The sequence below is a fragment of the Solenopsis invicta genome, chromosome 4 (assembly GCF_016802725.1).
Source record: "Solenopsis invicta isolate M01_SB chromosome 4, UNIL_Sinv_3.0, whole genome shotgun sequence".
Classification (NCBI taxonomy): domain Eukaryota; kingdom Metazoa; phylum Arthropoda; class Insecta; order Hymenoptera; family Formicidae; genus Solenopsis; species Solenopsis invicta.
Window position 1 is genome coordinate 26,573,271 of NC_052667.1, and position 18,647 is coordinate 26,591,917.

Sequence of the window (18,647 nt, forward strand, 5' to 3'; positions counted from 1 at the left end):
ATTTATTCGGTGAAAAAAGAAATTGAATGAAAAAAGTGCTTTTTCAAAATAAATAACAGTTCCTCGAAAGTAAAAGACAAAATTAGCTTTAAAATTAATTAGGAATTGAATTTTTTCGTCTTTGAGAAGAAAGTGATATTTCAGAGTTTTAGAATACAAAAAGGTTCCTCATGAAGAAAGTTTCGTTACGGTAAATGTCTTGTATCGTTATTAACAAGAAAGTTTTCAAATTATCGCGTTCGGTTGATCTCGAGCGTGTTAGTTTTTAAGAAAAGTCGATAAAGATTGCTTTCAAATTTTTAAGACTTTTAGGATTATTCTTTTTGTTAGGAACAAGAGTTCAGATATCATTTCAAAAGAGATGGTGCGAATCATTGGAAAATTTATTAGCCAAAAAATTATTGGATTTTTTGTTACGAAGAACACGCCTGTGCTATGAGCGTTCACAAGGGGGGCAAAAAAGGGCATTTGCTCCCTTCCCTCTCCTGGAGAATGGCCATCCCGACCTTTTTCGGGATTTATTAGTGTGCAATAAAGAAATTATTATTATTCTATTTTGGATCATGTTTTCTCTTTTTTCGTGGATATATTAGTGTAAAAAGATATGCAATAAAACTATTCTATTTTGGATTATGCCTCTCTTCTCTAGAAAAATTCTTGGGCCCTGTGCACTGCTTCAAATTTAATATATTATCTTTTTATATCGAATATATACTTCTTTCGATGTTGGTTATATATATATATTTATTTAGCCCTATATTATTAATAAATAGCTTAATAATATAAATTGTATCATTCTCTTTTATGTATGTTTTACAAATATTTTAAAACATAATTTATAAATTATCTTAATATTTTAAAATTAAAATTAATATCAATAAGATTAAAATTATATTAAACTTTTTAAGTTACATTATATTTTTAAATATGACAAAATTGTGTGTATTGCATACGTATTATTATATATTTATATATTATATATAAAATATCTATTATATCCCTATACAATATTATATAAATAATATTATATACAAATATAATAAATATTATGTATACATTATTATATTTTAATTAAAGGTTTCTTGATGCCATAATTATGAATTTTTTGAACTACGTTAACGTAGACATATTTGATTTATTATATTCACCTCTAAAGTAATCTTTCACTTATAGTTCACTAAATTCTTAACTGTAAGAGTATATATTAAATTTTATTTAGATGTTATATGTTTGAATTTAATAATTAAATATATATAATTTGTTGAAAAATTGAATAACAAATAATCAAAAGTAAAAGATGTTTGCATCTTTTTAATCTAAATTTTATTTAATTTTTTGTTCTACATTTTATAGTATTTGATATATTTACGTAATAATTCAAGTTCCACAGAGATCAAGCTATATAAATAATCTCTGACTTGATAGAAATATAAGTGTTTAATAATTAATATTTTTATTTCCTAGCGAAATGTTAAAGAAATTATTTGTACTTAATTTTTAAAATTCTAAATTGTTGTGCACGTGACAATTATTGGTTGTTGTACTTTTGACATAAATTTATGATTCGCATTAATATGTAAGTAGCACATGATTATTGAACAGTTTTCATACGTTCGATTAGCTTGAAAAGCGGATTAATAATCACGCAATTATTAATCTGAATTCGTGAGAACAATTATTGTATAATGAAATTTTTTGATGAGCATCATATAGAAATCTGAACTCTTGGATTCGATCATGTTAAATCACAAATTATACCACGTTTACGTAAAGTTTAAGGTAATGTTTAAGACTGCGACCATCTGTGAACGTTATGCTGTAATGCGTAATAATAACGTTATGCCGAAAGAGTTGAGGGATAAAGAAATCTGGTGACATGTCAATAAAAAAAAATAAAAAAAAAACGAAGGGATAATGCCGTATTTGGATACAATTTTATGTACCCTTCTCTTGAAAAGTGTCTTATAGTTGTTTGTAATGTACACGTCGATAGTATATTGCAGCACACAAATATGCTTCGTTATTGATTTTTCAGAGTGTTGTTACAGCGAGAATATTACGTGTTTGTCAGTATCTGTCAGTATATAGCGTAAATGTTTGACGTTACATTTTGTCTGCTTTTCTGTTTTCATGTATTTGATGCGTAATAAGCTTTAAGTAACCTTGAGGTGCGAAACATGAATTTCAATCTGCAACGACTAGTAACTTCTTCGTCGCATATGCTGCTATAGGTTTTGCGTGAAAGTAGGATGTACAGTTCTTCTTACGTCTCTAATTCGAGTATCTCAGTACTTTAACGCCACGTTAATTATACTCGATTTGTTTTTTTTCTCACCACTTATTTACTACACTGGCACAACAGAAGGGATTTAGGCTAAGATAATACACAATGGTGCACTTACGACAATTTTTCAATGATATACGAGCGTTGCGATATGAGTTAAACCCAATACGGGATTTCGTGCGGATTTATCTCACTTGAGAGTGTTAAATTGAATTTTCGTAGATATGCGATGAATCGGAAAATATTAATATTTTATAAATATTACCATTTATTGACATTTGAGACTGCTAAATCTAACTTTTGTAGATTTGAATCGGAAATTATTAACATAATGTTAGTTTTGGCTGTGAAGATTAACGTTCGAAACTGGTTTCGAAACTTTTTAAAATTTTATATTAGAATAAAATTTGTGGGAATTTTACTTTTATCGACGCTTCGCGTTCAGATGTTAAAATAGGCAATAAAGAAAAATAGGCGAAGGAAAAGGGAAATAAATAGAGAAACATTTGTAAGACAATCGTCGCATGTACATATGAATCTGAATTTGTGAAACGTTCGTTTGCTCGATATGTTATATGTATATGTATATGTATGTATGTGTATATGTATATATATATATATATATATATATATATATATATATATATATATATATAATGAATATATGTATATCTTGCGATACAAAGGAAGTACAACTTGTGACGAGATTTTGTTGTACTGTAAAATGTTATGCATAATAAAATCATACGGTTTACATACGCCCTGCTTTTTCATTGTGTCTCCAGATATCTCGCGACAGGACACAGTTTCTAGGCGACGTTCCGTAAGCTGCGACACTCTTCACGGAAATATCTTTGGCCTCTCGTCTTCTTCAGAGTTTGTTTCTCATATGGATCTCGAGTTTGTCGGAAAATTGTGCGCAGAGACAAGGGAATCCGTTTACCGATGTAATCTGTCGAATGTGGTAGATATCTTTTTGTGATTATGGAAGTGCTGGAAAAGGCAACACGTCCCGAATTCCGCAATTTCCTTTTTATCCTCTTTTCCTTCGAAAATTCTGTCCATGAGCAACGTGCCATGCTCGATCTATTTTCATCATTGTCTGCTTTGTACAGAGTGTTTTGAGATATAAAATGCATTGGAGATAAAATTGGATAGAGAGAAACGTTAGAGTATTGAGAATTACGAGATAGAATTGACTTTTCCAACTAAATATTTATTCTATTTGTATGTTTTTCTCTGTCTCTTTCAAATTTTTGAGACACGCTGTACTTGGCATTGTTTTTAGTAGCTGTGTTTTGCCGGAGACTCCTCTCGTTAACAGATGAACCAGTTAATGTTCGTGATTGGAGGGACCATCAAGTTCAGTCCATGATACAGCAGATGCGGCACGATTATAATTCGATCTTATTCTCTCTGTTCCGCAAACGTTTGTCATTATGCTTACATGAGATTCTGCTCGTGTTTCAGCCAAGCTGCGATTCTTCTGCGACGGATTGCCGCGTGACATTTGGAACCGCTGCAAGGAAGAGCTGCGGTGCCTCAAATGCACGAAACGGTATAGCGACTGGCGCAGCCTGCGGAAGCACATGAATTTCTTCTGCCAAATGGAACCGCTCTATCCCTGCCCGTATTGCTACCACAGAGCTAGGATACCCACTTTGTTGAAGTACCACATTGTTCGTGAGCATGCTGCTCTCGCCTCAATCGAGGAGACACGTTGAATCTCAATTGCGATTGTAACGAGAAAGTGCGATATAGCGATGCGAATTTATTTCCGATAAATCGTAAATGAACTTTACGAAAATGCATTCGTTTTATCGAAAGATTGTATAAAATATTCGAATATTTTATAAATAGTCTCGATTTTTTTTTTGAGAAAAACGAAGCAAATTTCAATTTTTTTTTTTTATTATTAAAGAGATTATATGACTGATGAGATATGACGTGTTTTTTACTTAAGTTTGCATCAAGAAATAAAGATTGTAAGAAGTTTCATTAATACTGTCTCTACGAAGTCATTACTAAATAAAATATTAATAAAAAATCTAAGTTAAGTTATGTTGACTTATTAAGTATATTCATATGTTACATTGAATTTTTGTTATGAAGAATAAACTTCAATTATTTGTTGTTTTGTACGAGAGAAAGCTTATTAATTTCATGTTTATTAAAAATATAATTTTGATTGATTTTTATAATAGAAATGTATTAATATGTTGTACGTTGCATTTACAAAAGTGCAATTAATCATTAACATTTTTTTGTTAATTGCATTTAATAAAAGTTTGATTGTGGCTTACATTTCTGCGATATAAAAAACTATGTTATTAGTTTATAAAACTATGTTATTAATGTTTCATCTCTGTACTTGTTATGATTTAATTTGCTTATTCTTAAACGCAAATAAAAATTATTTTTTTTTTGTAAAATTGGAAATTTGTAGATTAAGATTTTCTTTTTAACGAATGTAAAACTCGTTGTCTTCATTATATTATAATATTCGACGAAATCGGATACAATTGTAATCATGCAATAAATTGATGCGCATTTTCTAAGAGATTTTTAGGATAATCTTAATTATCCTTACCACTGTTTCATCAACAAATTGCAAAGTTAGGAAATACTTATTAACGGTATTATTTTTACTTAAAAAAAAATACCCTCTATTTCTAAGTATTTTTCGAGTTTAAATCTATTTTAGCCGCGTTGAAAAAACACCGGAGGTAAAATAAAAATTTTATTTTTCATTTCAGATATTTCGTTACAAGTATACGCAATACATATGCGTATACCACGGTCAATTCGGCATTCACATTGTGTACAGCGTGATACCGGCATTGTGTCTCGTTGTGTTCCCCACACATTTCGCCGACTTTTATCGGAGAACGCAAGACGTACTCTCCTGTCGAAAGTGACTTTTGACCATTCTAACATTCTTGTGTCTAATTTGTAGGACTCGGTCCAGCCCCGCTGCAATCCGAGGAAATCGGGGAGTACGTGGGCAAGCCCATCTTTGTATGTCCGAAGTGCGGAAAGGGCTACGCGTGGAAGGCGAGCCTCCAGCGTCACCTGAGCACCGTATGCGGCACGCCGCCCATGTTTTTCTGTAATCTCTGCGGATACAAGACCAACCGCAAGGATGTTCTCTTCAGGCATATGCGGCACGTGCACACGAGATCGCAGTAGCGCAACAACGAGGTGGAACGCGAATTCCGCGTCGACCCAAACGCACCTCGCTCTCTTACAGATGGTCAACCTTGAAGCCACGTTCAAATGAAATTCGCGTGCACCTTGTAAACGAACGCAAATCTCTGTGTTTTGCAGTCGGTGTAATAATACATCCTCAAGCGTGTATTAGACGGGAGCGTCCCGTTTGACCACGTTGCAATTGACCGCAACTACTCACAGCGTAACTATTCTCTTGGAACAGTCAAGCAAAATATTTTATATTGAATCAACCAATTAGCGACGTGGGCAATCGAGTGTCACCCGTAATTAGACATGTATGTCTGAATTTATTATACATTAATGCATTTTGTAATAGATTGCAAGTGCAATTAAGTACATCATTAAGAATTATAATACAGTATTAATACAGTATTATAAAGAATTAATAATGATTTTTTAGTGAGTTACGTAGACATTTTTTTCTTCCTTATTTCCCAGGTAGCAAGCTGGCTTTATTTGTCGTCATTCTAACACAAAATGTCAAAGACGTTATTTCGATGTTAAAATGACAACGAATAACACGAGCTTGGTGGAAACCACTACCTGGATTGGTTACGATTCTTTTAAACCTGGCTAGTAGTGTCCCTTTGTATCCAATTACATTTTGTTGATATAATCATTCTCTTAATACATTACGGATTACTACCATTGTAATAATTAATTAATAAATGAATATGATATGGTTGATTATTTGAAAATTGACAATTTCCAGGGATTTCTTGTCGTCTGCCTAAATCTTTGCTTCAACATTGATCATACCGGCAAACTATAGAACTTATATATTGTAGCTCACAAAGAGAAGAATGTTAAGTGGATAAGGATTCTAAGCTTAGCAGCGATGTGTTCATTATAATTACGGCGACATCACATTGTACACGTTTTAATCAATTTTTTAATACTAATCTTATGAAATAGCTGAAGTTGTTTAAATCGAGGGCATTTAAATGTGTACAATTAAAAAATATTCAGCTTAATCTTAATTGGCCTGTGTAATGTATGATCACATCGGTTATACTACAGTTCATGGTGATCGTAGGTCTCTTTTATGCGGACGATTCCTTGCGATTGTCCCCATGGGATGAACACATGGCTACATCGTAGCTTCCTTCGTCTGTTTCAGGCAGCAGCAGTTGGAACTTGCAGAGCGACGTGAATAACTATGATTCCACGCATTGTGCACACAAGCGATACTTGTTTCCCCACTGCAAGAAAGTCTACGCGCCAAAGAGCCTGCTAAAGAGGCATATGCAGTTCGGTTGCAAAATGAACATGCGCAACACAGCATTCTCCTGCACCTTCTGCCCTTATAAGAGCATGTACAAGGCGAACATGGAGAGACACGTGAGAAACGTTCACAACACCGGCAACCTCAAGTTCCGCTGCGAGCTTTGTAACTTCCGCAGCAATTACTCCTTCTGCGTTCGCAGACACGTAAAGACCTTCCATCGCGACGAAACTCAGAAAGAGACTGCGATTCCTCCCTCTTCCTAGATTTTGCTTTCACCCTAACCAATGTACAGTGCTTCTTTTCTTAAGAATAATTGATAACGCGTTACCATCGTGGTAATCAGAGTTGCTTTTTTGTCTTCAAAGGAATGAAATCAAAAAAAAGGAATGAAAAATCTCAGCGATCAGAAGAGACCTTTCTTTGCAAATTTAGAATTTGAACGTTAAGTTAAACGTTAAGTGATATCACTCGATATCACTTGTGTATGTTCGTAACAGATATGTTCCTCTTCTTCTTGTCGTATTTAAAAATATTGGACGAATAAACAAATCACGACAGAAGAAATATGTGAATTAAATGGTGACATTTCTTGCGTATACAAATTCTGTGTGATAAATCGGGAACATAGGTAATAATTAATAATAATTAATTTGTTTGATTCAGGATTACAAACTTGATTATATTTTATAAATATAATTTAGTCTGCAATCACACACACACACACACGCGCCATCGTAACTCAATTTGACAATTAATTAATTAATCAATTGCAGTACGTGAACGAACATGAGTGTAAGCAGTAATGTGATACTTTAGCATGTGTTTGAAATGTTTTGCGATTAAAAACTTGGTCTATCGTAGATAATCGACTGAACTAAGATTCCTAGCAATTGAGCGTCTCAATTCTCTGTGCACGACAGAGAAATCATTTTATGTGACTATGTGACATAGATTACAAAAACGAACGCTCAAGAGATTCATTAAATTTAATTTATAGACAATATACCTTTGCGACTCAAAGAGAAAAAAAAATGTATGTATATACATATATAACATATGTATACAAATATATAATATACATATTTTTTTCGATGAAATATGGAAAATACTGAAGGTTTGTCTCTCTCTCTCTTGACAAATTTGATAGCGCTTATTAAATATGTAAAATAATAATCAGAAAGTTATCTCCAAGCTTAGAATTTTTATGACATCAGCAATTAAACTTGCATAAAAATATGTATGCGCGGTTATCGCTTTTATTAAATTATAATTGTACAAGAAACAATTACATCTGGAAAAGAAATTTATAAATCCTAAACAATTACGCGTCGAGTTTGTTTATACTGATATACTTATATCGATGCATAACTGTATTACATTAATGATAAATTTGTAATACGAATAACAAGTGCTAGATATTTTCTTTTTATCAAATTTTTTACCTCTATCTCTGCTTTATGACACACGCATACTTAATGTATGAACCTACTTTCATTTTAGTTATTTTTCGATTTTATAATATTGACTTGAATACATTGCTGAAAGTTTATTTTTTAAGTATGGAGACTTCTTACAATACAGGATTAGAAGTAGACTCATACATTAAAAATTATATTTAATTTACATTAAATTACACTTAATTTGTAGTTTGTAAAATACAAATAAAATTTAAAGATGTAAATGTAATAGAAAATAGAAATTTTATATAAAAAGTTGTGATGTACCTAATCTTTTAAATATTATTACAGAGTTTAATGTTTTTCACAACGTATATTCACATTAATATCTTTTACAAATAGATATTGAAATTGTATGCAAAAAATTGTTCATGTTTTATATTCAATATAATTAGAAAAATGTGTTTTTTTTCTTGTTCCGCCTATTTTTCATAAATTTATTAAAGTTCTAAAATTATAAAATTCTTAGGAGGTAAATTAAATGTTGATGTTCTTGACTATATATTTTATTGTAATTATTAAATCGATTTGAATATATATACGTGTACATTTTAATTGTTTTACTTATCATTTTTATTGAAGAGTGCATACGCACAAAATATTTTCATTAAAATTTGAATAAATTATTTACAATTACAATTGACATAAACTGATTGCAATTATGTGCTAGTAAATTGCTTCCATTAATTGAGTATTGATATTGTTGTTTCAGCCTTGTTATGGCACACGTACTCCTCTCTTCACAAGAAAGTTGATAAAGTCGGCACTAACAGCGACAGGACGTTGCAAAAAAGATCTGCCATCGTTGTACACAAGCAGATTTACATGTGCACTAAATGCGGCAGGGGTTACACATTAAGGATGAACCTCATGAGACATCAATTGTTGGAATGTGTGAAGACCAAAGTTTAGCTGTGGGGTTTATCCGTAGTGGTGTGTTGTCAGGTACAGAGGAAGAAGCATCGTGCAACGCCTTCTAAACTCATTTTTTGACTACAATTAACTCTCGCATTACTGACGATTTCCGTCATATTGACTCAGCAACATTTGCAATATTGAAAAAAAATTCTTTCCGATACACCGATGACGTTATTGATATCGAAGTATCGATATCGTCTATGAGGTCCTTTTGAAATTAATGTTCAAACCAAGTGCACTTGTGTCTGACGTCATCAGTTGCTTTTATTAATCGATCTGGCATTGATGTTTCAGCGTTATGGTCTTACAAAAGGATGCACGGATACGACGTCGGCGATGCGCAATATCAACAACGAGGAAGTGGAGTCTATGAAACGCGCGAGAGGACTTACATGTGTGCGGACTGCGGCAAAAGTTACGCGGTGAAGAGATCCCTATGGAGGCATCGGAAATTCGAGTGCGTGAATGCAAAACCGAGGTTCAGCTGTGACATATGCTCATACAAGAGTCCTCACAAGTGGTGCATCGACAAACACAGGAAGAAGCATCATGGCATCTTCTACAATCACTTCCCTAATTAGAGTTCATGATATTGAATGTTGTTTTCGTGATGAAACAATTTTTTCGTATACTTTACCACCCAGATAAGTGAAGAATTTCGCGCGACATGTGGCATGGCACATGAAAACATGATAAATTCTGCTTGGTCGCAAGTATCCATCGGACAACTTTTGAATTTGTTTTCTCGCACATTAAATGCGAAACAAAAATTTTTGTATGAAAGACTATATGGAATTATGTAAATGGAGTACAAAGCAAAGTTTTTTTTTTTTTTTATTTTTAGTTTGGCATTGTCCCTAGTTTTCCAATTGAATACTACTTGGTTTTTTGAACGATTTAAGCTGCGGTCAATCAAACACTACAAATGTTTTGAAGCATTTGATTAACCAATCAGAACAAAGAATTTTACAAATTGACTAATTAAGAAATGCTTCGAAACATTTGTAGCATTATCTTGACCGTATCCTTATTGAGTCAATAAAAGAACTTGTATTTTTTAATTGATAGAAGAACATAATATACATAACCGATGTCGCAACGTGTACATTCTACAGATAAGTACTTCAGATATGTAATAATTAGCAGTCAATTTGACTAATGCAATATATTACATTTTTCTTTATGGTATTCAAGTTGGTAGTTTCAAATATTATTGTCGCATTCCATTGACAAGTAAAAGCATTTTATTGTTGAAGAAATTATTTATAAAATTTAAATAAAAAAAAATTTTTTATGTTAGAGTATTCATGATAGATATTGATTTTTATTTTTTGATAGTGCAAGTTATTTTTTTTTAATGTACGAATAAAATTATTTTTTTTTATATTTTGTTGAAACACTATTATTATATTTATATTTTTACATCTGAATTACTATAAAATGTGTTATGTGACTACATATATATGACACTATATTATACACGATATGTAATATTAAACGTGAAATAAACTGAAGGGTCTTTTTATTAGGAATGGTCATTACTCTGCTGAGTTTTTTGTTAGGATTTTTAGTAATACATTTACGTTAAGATATATGTATATTCCTTACATATGTTAAGACATATGCATTATATAAAATATGTACCAACAATTAATAATTTTATGGAAAACTGTTAATTCTTCAGGTACATATTTCTACAATGGTGAACAAAGATGTCTTAGAATAAACTCCAGATCACGGAAATAAAAATTGTTGAGAAGTTGCAAGAATGTAGAAGAAGTGAAACAAAACAAATTGGCTTTGAACATGAAATACACGATAGAAAATAAGAAAGAAAAAAAATAAACATAAAATACATTGTGATATTTATTGTCAGCTATTTGGTGTTTTTATTTTTTATTTTTTTTTTTTTTAATCATTCCTTAGAAAGTCTGCGTTTTTGCAAATTTTCCCAAAAATCCTTTGAGATTTAATTTATTTATTGGAATATAATTATGGATTCTTTTTAGTGAAGATGTTTTTGAAAAAATGCAATGTAATACGAGTTGGGAAATTTAAAAGTTAATTAAAAGTTAATAGATATATTAATGCTATAGTTCTTTATTCCAGTTTAATTTTTCGATTTTAGTCACTAAGTTTCGTGACAGTTTGTAATCTAGGCTATCGAAGAACGAATTAATGTTTGTATATATTATTTCAGCGATGAATGCTTTAATAGAAACGTGTTTGGCGGCTTGGTAAATTGATTTCTAATCCTTCTTACCTCGAATCAGACTCCTTCTAGAACTTATAGAGTAGTTGTCCTTGTGTGAATTATTTGCAAAGTTTTCCGAGCTTCCGTTGATTTTTAGGATGGCTTTTCAATTCTAAGGGATGCATCAAGCTTTCGGAAAGAGCAGATTTTCAATTTTCTTGTGGCAAGAAATATCCATTTGAGATAATTAGAAGTCTTAGTTTGATTTATGAGATTTTATAATCGATTATAAATTTGGTTAATTTCACGTTAATTAATACTTAAATTCAATTCCAACATTTCACGTTTTTTGCGAATTTGAATAGACAAGTTGTTTTGTGATACATTGTTTCTATTTCTGCCAAATATGAACATTTCGATTACATTTGAATTATTTTCTCTTCATTATATATTCATTCGAAGATTAGCCGGATTTTTACATTCACAAAAACATGAAACGGTTACATCTCATAAGTCGGACTGATCGTTACCCGCGAGTGCTTTCATCGTTCTATCCTGACACTGCTGTTTTTTTTTTTTTGAATCTTTTTTTTTCGCGAGGCTCTTGAACAGCGCGGTCGGCTTTCGCTCAACTAACTAACTTAGTCCCTCTGTTTCCAGCTTACCGGAAGATGTACATGGGCGATCAGGTTCTCGGCTACACTTGCACTATGTGCAGCAAGTTCTACAAGATGTGGAGCAACTATCTGAAGCACAAGTGCGAACCGCCGCAGTTCAAGTGTCCGCTGTGTCCGTTCGCCGCCTTCAAAGCCTTCATCCTGCACGCTCATCAGGCAGAGCAGCACTTTAAAGTCACCTCGCCGAACACTTAAACGACCTACGGCGATTCAGATCGGGGAGGAATTGTCAAATTGCCTTAGTCGTCGTTACGATTCTTCGTGGCACGTGTGCCATAACTGCGGTGACTGTTCAAAACCGTTCTCGGAGAATTTTTGCGGCTCCGAAATGCAAGCAGCTCTATGAGCGACTCGTTTCGAGACGTCGACGACCGTTTTCTACGTAGTCCCGATTAGAAATTTCGAGAAAGCGTTCTCTCTCCGAAGAATATATTTTTCCTAAAATCGCCACGAATAAGGCGACGAGGTAGTTCCCGAGTCGTTATCATACGATAGCTCGACATAATGCATTAGTTTAGTAGCCAGCGGATCGGCGGATTTTGTAAAAAGTATCAGATCTCACAGATAGACGGTGCACACTTTACAAATGAAAAATAGAAATGAAAATCATCATTTGTAGTATATCTTTCTTCTCCCTAACACTTTATTATATATTTATATATCACAATAACGCGAGATATGTGCAGAAATAATACAATACGATAGTTCGTATTCCAGTGTAACAAGTAGCGTAGTTTAGCCTACCGTAAAGGAAAGAAGACTGAATGACAATAATAAAGCTTAGGAGATGCATTATCTCTCTCTTTCTCTCTCATCCGTATCGTGCTTTAAAATGTTGCGAATTTTTGGATGCTATAAACCACGCATTTTTTCCCTTTGTAAGGGATGCGACATCCCTTTGGAGGAATAGAAAATATTCACCTCGCTGCATCGAAGGCTGACGAGCATTGGAAAGAACAAAGTATACTATAAATGAGTATTTTGTCCACCGAGGATCAATACTGAGGTCTGATGATAGATATTGCTGCCACTATAAACTATCGATTCTCACTCTCTCTTTCTCGCTGCATACATCAATCTCAAAATTTCATCCCGGCCACCAAGTGCCGGCCGCTTACGCGAACACGCGACCCTAAAGGTACCGTATAATCCGTAGTATTTATAAATGCATGTATTTTCGTAATACCAACAATAAAGTATCAGAAAAACATTAAAAGCGAAATGACAATCTTATTCTCAGCTAGTCAACGCGATATATTAAGTACCGCGATCCTTTTGTCTCCCCCCAAATCGCTCAGCGGAAGCGGAGCCCCGAATCGAATTTTTACTTAATGATAAATGGAATAAACTTTACTTTTTGAGGAGACAAATCTTTTTCCTACTTTAAAGATACTTTTAATTGTTTTTCTCGCAGAATTGATTCTAATCGTTGATTTCTGACAATGTAAAATTTTGGTTCATCGTTGTTGTTTCTTTCAGAACCGAGCGACATCGTCCCTGTTTTCCTCTAAAAAATAAGTATAATTTTTGAGGACGCTACTAACAGACGACTGAATGCGTTCTCTGTTTCAGATCGCCCGAAGAATTCGACAGGATCCCCAGAGATTATCGAGCTGCCCGGTACGACGCTGAAAAAAAAATTCGGATATGTACCGCGCACGCAGAATACTAATGTCGATGCTAATGCTTTTGTGGAGGCGAGAGCATTGTTGATTGTCGTGACATGCGTCGAGACGGTTATTCAAGACTGCTTTCTTCATTCCGTTTCAGGTTTCCACACGTGCTGCGAATGCCAGAAAACGTACAAGTCGCGGATGGCCCTGAATCGACACGTGCGAGAGGAATGCGGCAGAATCTTGTATACCTGTCCGTACTGTCGCAACATCATGCCAATGAAGTTCAATCTATTGAATCACCTGAAGAAGGAGCACGGTTGCTAAGATTTAACTCTCGACGAGTGATTGTCGAAGGGACAATTTTCTTATCCGCTTCGCGATCGTATCAATTGACGTTAATGCTGTTTCTCTACGAAAACAGACGAAACTTCCTTGAAGTTCGACAGTCCCATCTTACTGCGTTTTACAGTTATAATATTAAATAAAAATGGTTCATGAGATATTCGGTGTTTTGTGCCGCAAGAAATTAATAAAATTTTATATATTGTAGCACCTTTTGCTATGTAAAACAATTTCGCCATTAACGTAATATTGACGTTGATAGATTATATTGTTAAATAATTAATAATCTAAGACAAAAATATCGTTAAGCCATATCTTTTTTGATGATAAAGTGTTGTAAAAATTATAATACACGTCTTTCTGAAAAATATGAAATATTGATATATTACTTATAATTTATAATAGATTTTGTGACATACGTTTTTTTTTTTCTATTTTCCGTTAAGTTTGTAACTAATACAAAATTTCTTCTGGCAGATTCGCTTCTATTTTTATAGAAAATTTTGCAAATAATTATTCAATCGATATTTACACATATTGTTTTTACTGTACTACGCTATACTACACTATACTAAAATTTAATAATTTTTTGCATTTCCAATATCATCCAGATTGGGAGTTAAAGCGATCGATATTTGAGAAGTATCTTAAAAAGCTGAAGATTTTCAACAAACGAAAGAATATGTTCAGTGTGTTTGACATTTTCATTAAAGAAATCGTAACGAGAATTCCTCTGCATAAAATTACAAGGGACTTGTTAATTAAACAGCAGACGAATAACAGTAAATAAAAATAGAAACCGAAGATGTAGTAACCTTGTGATGTCAAGATTAATAATAAGGGAATACTAATGAATGCATGAGAGAGTTCGATTATGTTTATATTTCGCTTTGTCACGTTTTTCGTGCTTATTCTGTTTTCGTCTTTAACAATTACATAACCCGGTCTACGCCGATAGGGACGGCTGGACTATTAGCAAGAAGAATATGAAGAAAGTATATAGAAATATAGAAGGTGCGTAGACCTAGGCTTGTGGTGTGTGCACTCTACTCCCCTAGTGTGTTTTTATGAGACAAACATTAACATACTCGGGTAACAATCAGGAGGACTGGTCGTTAATATTCGAGTCTCGGCTACTTGAAACTTTAATTCTATCTTGTCTGAAATAATTTGGAACAAAATTGAAAGATCCTAAAATGTGTGTCACTTAAAATAAAAATATTAAGATAGCATTTATTATTCCTATTTTATATTCATAATTTGATTATGATTTTTGTATTTATATTAAATATTGGTGAAAATTTACACATAAGTGTTTAAATTTTTTTAACAATATTTTGCAAATTATCAGATATTTATTTTCAATAATAAATCGTGATGAAAGGGTATGATCGGAAAAAATATAATTGATTATTCCTCTGTAAATCGGCAAAGATAACTTACAGGAAGAAATAACATCCTGGCGAATATCAACGACCATCGAAATAAATACTCAAACGATTTGTACTAACACGGGCATAAATTTTTTTTTTGCAGGCCTTCCTGGAGATCAGATCAATCTGCACACTTGCAAGAAATGCGGAAACTTGTACGTGTATTACAGCTCATTGATGAGGCACATGAGGGAGGAATGCGGAAAAGCACCGAAATATCAGTGCCTATATTGTCCAAAGAGATCGAAGTTACATTGCAACCTGTTGAAGCACATGCGAACGAAGCACGCCTTTGAGCAGGGCTGAGAGCACCGAAAATGGGCGTTGAGGGTGGTGGTGACATAATCGGAGGACGACAGAGCGGGGACGACGGGGCTATAAAGATGAATTCTAAATATACGAAATCAACATTTTTACGATCAGTCTTTTATCAAGCGTTGCACAATTTAAAACGCTGACGGCTCTACGAAGTTACGTTCATGTTTCGAGCGCTTGTGCGCACTTTGTATCGATCCTTTAATCTTCGTAAGAAACGGGTTGTAAAATAGTGTAAATTTTTACAGTGCGTGATTGCACGCATATCACGAATGCCTTTGTAAATAAATACTTAGACTTTGATGTATATAAAACCGATACGTACCATTATTTGTAAGATTCGAGAAATTTGATTTTATTTTACACATTTAACTCAAGTGCCAAATGGTTTGTAAAAAGAAACGAATGATTACTCTAACTTTATTTTTTGTTTATGAATTTTTTGTCTTTTGAGAAAGGAGCCAAAAATCAACTGTTATTTCTGCAAGATGTTTTTTATATTAATGTATTTAATTATCAAGAAATACCAAACACACATACATGTTGTATTAATTGCTAAATTAAAGAGTTCAATACACGAGTAAGTTTTTTTTTAATTATTTTTAACGATACTAAAAGCGGGATTATGCAATATGCATACATAATAACAACGCAATAAAGCTACTATCGTTATAATAAAATTACCGATCTAGATTTATATGTCGTTTCTACTGGTTCAGCTGCTAATCATATTCATTATAATCTAATATACTTTTAATTTAAAAAATGGATTGATTTGTTTTTTTTTTTTTGCAGAACAAACACTGTGAAGACATCTCCAATTAAATTTGTGTAATCCCGCTGCGTTATAAAATGAAGTTTGAATGTATCAACATTTAAAAACTGATTATTATTTCTGTTTATTTGTGTTCCTTAGCTCTGTGATGTAAATTATCAATCTGTTGGTCGAACAAAAGAGATCAAGTTATGTACACGGGTGGCACGGTGAGGTGAAAATCAGAAACCGAGCCGAGACCTGTTCACGTTTACCCGAAAGACATTGATGTTGCTCGCGTGCTCTGATCAAAGTCGCTGACGAACCTACGTATTGCTTTCTTTTGCAGAGTACAACACCTGTCTGGCCTGCTCGAAGTCGTACAAATGGAAGAAGTCGCTGCACCGGCACGTACGCGAAAGCCCGGAATGCTGGCCGATCCTTCTCACTTCCGGCAACGGCGAGTTCATTCGGCAGATCCAGTACAAGATGTTGTACAACACCAAGAACTGAATAGACTGATTGAGTCACGATTGCAATCGCCTGCTGTCGATTAAAATTCTGATGACACGAATTGTTATATTTGGAATATTTTTTATAAAAATAAATCTTATTTTATTGCCCTACAATCACATCGTTGCTGTACTTTATTCTTCGTCTACGAATGCAAATGGATTTTTTCGCCTACGCATGAAATTTTATTACTGTTTTTTTTCCAGGTTTTATTGATATATCACGAAGAAATAATTTCTTAATAAGTATATATTAAGAATTATATTTTTTACATATATTCTATATCAATGAATATAGAATATATTCTACGTATATAAAAAGAGCGCTTTTAATTTTTATTAATTGCTATTTCATATGGTATTTATTATTTAATCTCGATCTGAATTCGAAAGTGTGCCATTTATTAAATGTTTATTAAATTTATGTTTATTTCGTCGTGCTCAGACGAAACGATATCATTGACGATAATTTTTTTTATAGATGGCTCTATAGTTGAGCCTGGATCTTACGCTTGACAAGTTACGGTATTCTTTCGATATGTGTGTGGATTTTTTTTCTACGACTCAAATCTTTGATTCGGTAGGACCTAATTCAACCGTTTCGTCGGAAGCTCGAGTAACTGAAGATCGCTACACCATCTCTACGAACACCGTTCGCGGATTAGCAGAACAAGCACTAAGATGCCGTCTGTGGCCCTCTGTTTCAGATCAAGCTGCCAGGTCTATCATTCTGAAGAAGCCCTTTTCCTGTATGCACTGCGAACGTAGTTACAAGAATAAGTGCTCGCTGATTCGCCACGTGCAATACGACTGCGGCGGGAATAAAAAATTGACATGTCCGATCTGTCAAATGAGACTGTGTGAAACGAAGAGAAGCCTGCCTAAGCACCTGCTTCTTGTACATGGAATTTGACTGAGTTCGAGAGAAAGAGAGAGAGAGAGAGAGAGAGATGATTATTAGTTCTTCTTTTTCTAATATCCGTTTGTTGAGTGTCGACAGATCGGGTTCAGTTGCGTTTGTTCAATCAATGCAAACGAGTTAAATAAATAATTGTATTTTCGTCAATTTGTCACCTCATCGTCTCGCCTTCACGGGTACTCCAAAATATAATACGCATATGTTATGTACAGTTCCTGATATATATTTTTCTTATAAATACATGTTTGCATGTATACGTGTATAAACACGTTATATACCGCATTGTATTATATAAATCTTCGAGTGTATATGAGAAAATCGTTTCTTCTTTCGATCTTGACTTGGTGGTTCGACGCGGGATCATTCTACGTCGTCGCATCTTGTTTTTTTTTTTGGGTATCTTGTTTGGAGGGTTGGAATCTGGTGTCTTCTCACTCGAGGTGGAAAGGCTGGAACATGAGGAGGGGCTATGTGTAATTCGCGAGAGTATATTTGAACGAAATCTGCCGTTGGTTTGATATAAATGTCACGTCATTACGTCCGTCCTAAATCGCTTGTAAATTATATACGTGTTTCTGAATCGTGAAAGAGTGAATATTATTCACGAATTGAAATGTGACTTTGGATGAGCCTCCTCTTATATCCATCACTCCCGCCTCACGCAGTTTATTTCACGCCTCTTCACACAGCCACGTATCCTTGGCGAAATTTGATCATGGGCACACTTATCTTCGGGCTATTGGCTGATACATTGTGTGTTGGGTTGG

At 33.6% G+C, this 18,647-nt stretch overlaps 1 protein-coding gene across 8 annotated transcripts in view; it reads left to right on the forward strand.

Annotated features, from left to right (window-relative positions):
* LOC105196315 (longitudinals lacking protein, isoforms A/B/D/L) overlaps positions 1–18,647 on the forward strand; it is a 291,818-nt gene that overhangs the window by 174,926 nt on the left and 98,245 nt on the right. Inside the window, exon 7 of one of the 8 annotated variants that reach the window (XM_026132743.2) lies at positions 15,484–16,009. The exons of 6 other annotated variants lie outside the window; for them this stretch is intronic. In XM_026132743.2, the coding sequence (XP_025988528.1) occupies positions 15,484–15,686 (203 nt within the window). In that variant the 3' untranslated portion in view covers positions 15,687–16,009. Of the gene's footprint in view, positions 1–11,972; positions 12,761–15,483; positions 16,010–18,647 lie in introns of those variants that run through there. One more of the 8 variants, XM_026132742.2, reaches the window with a different exon arrangement.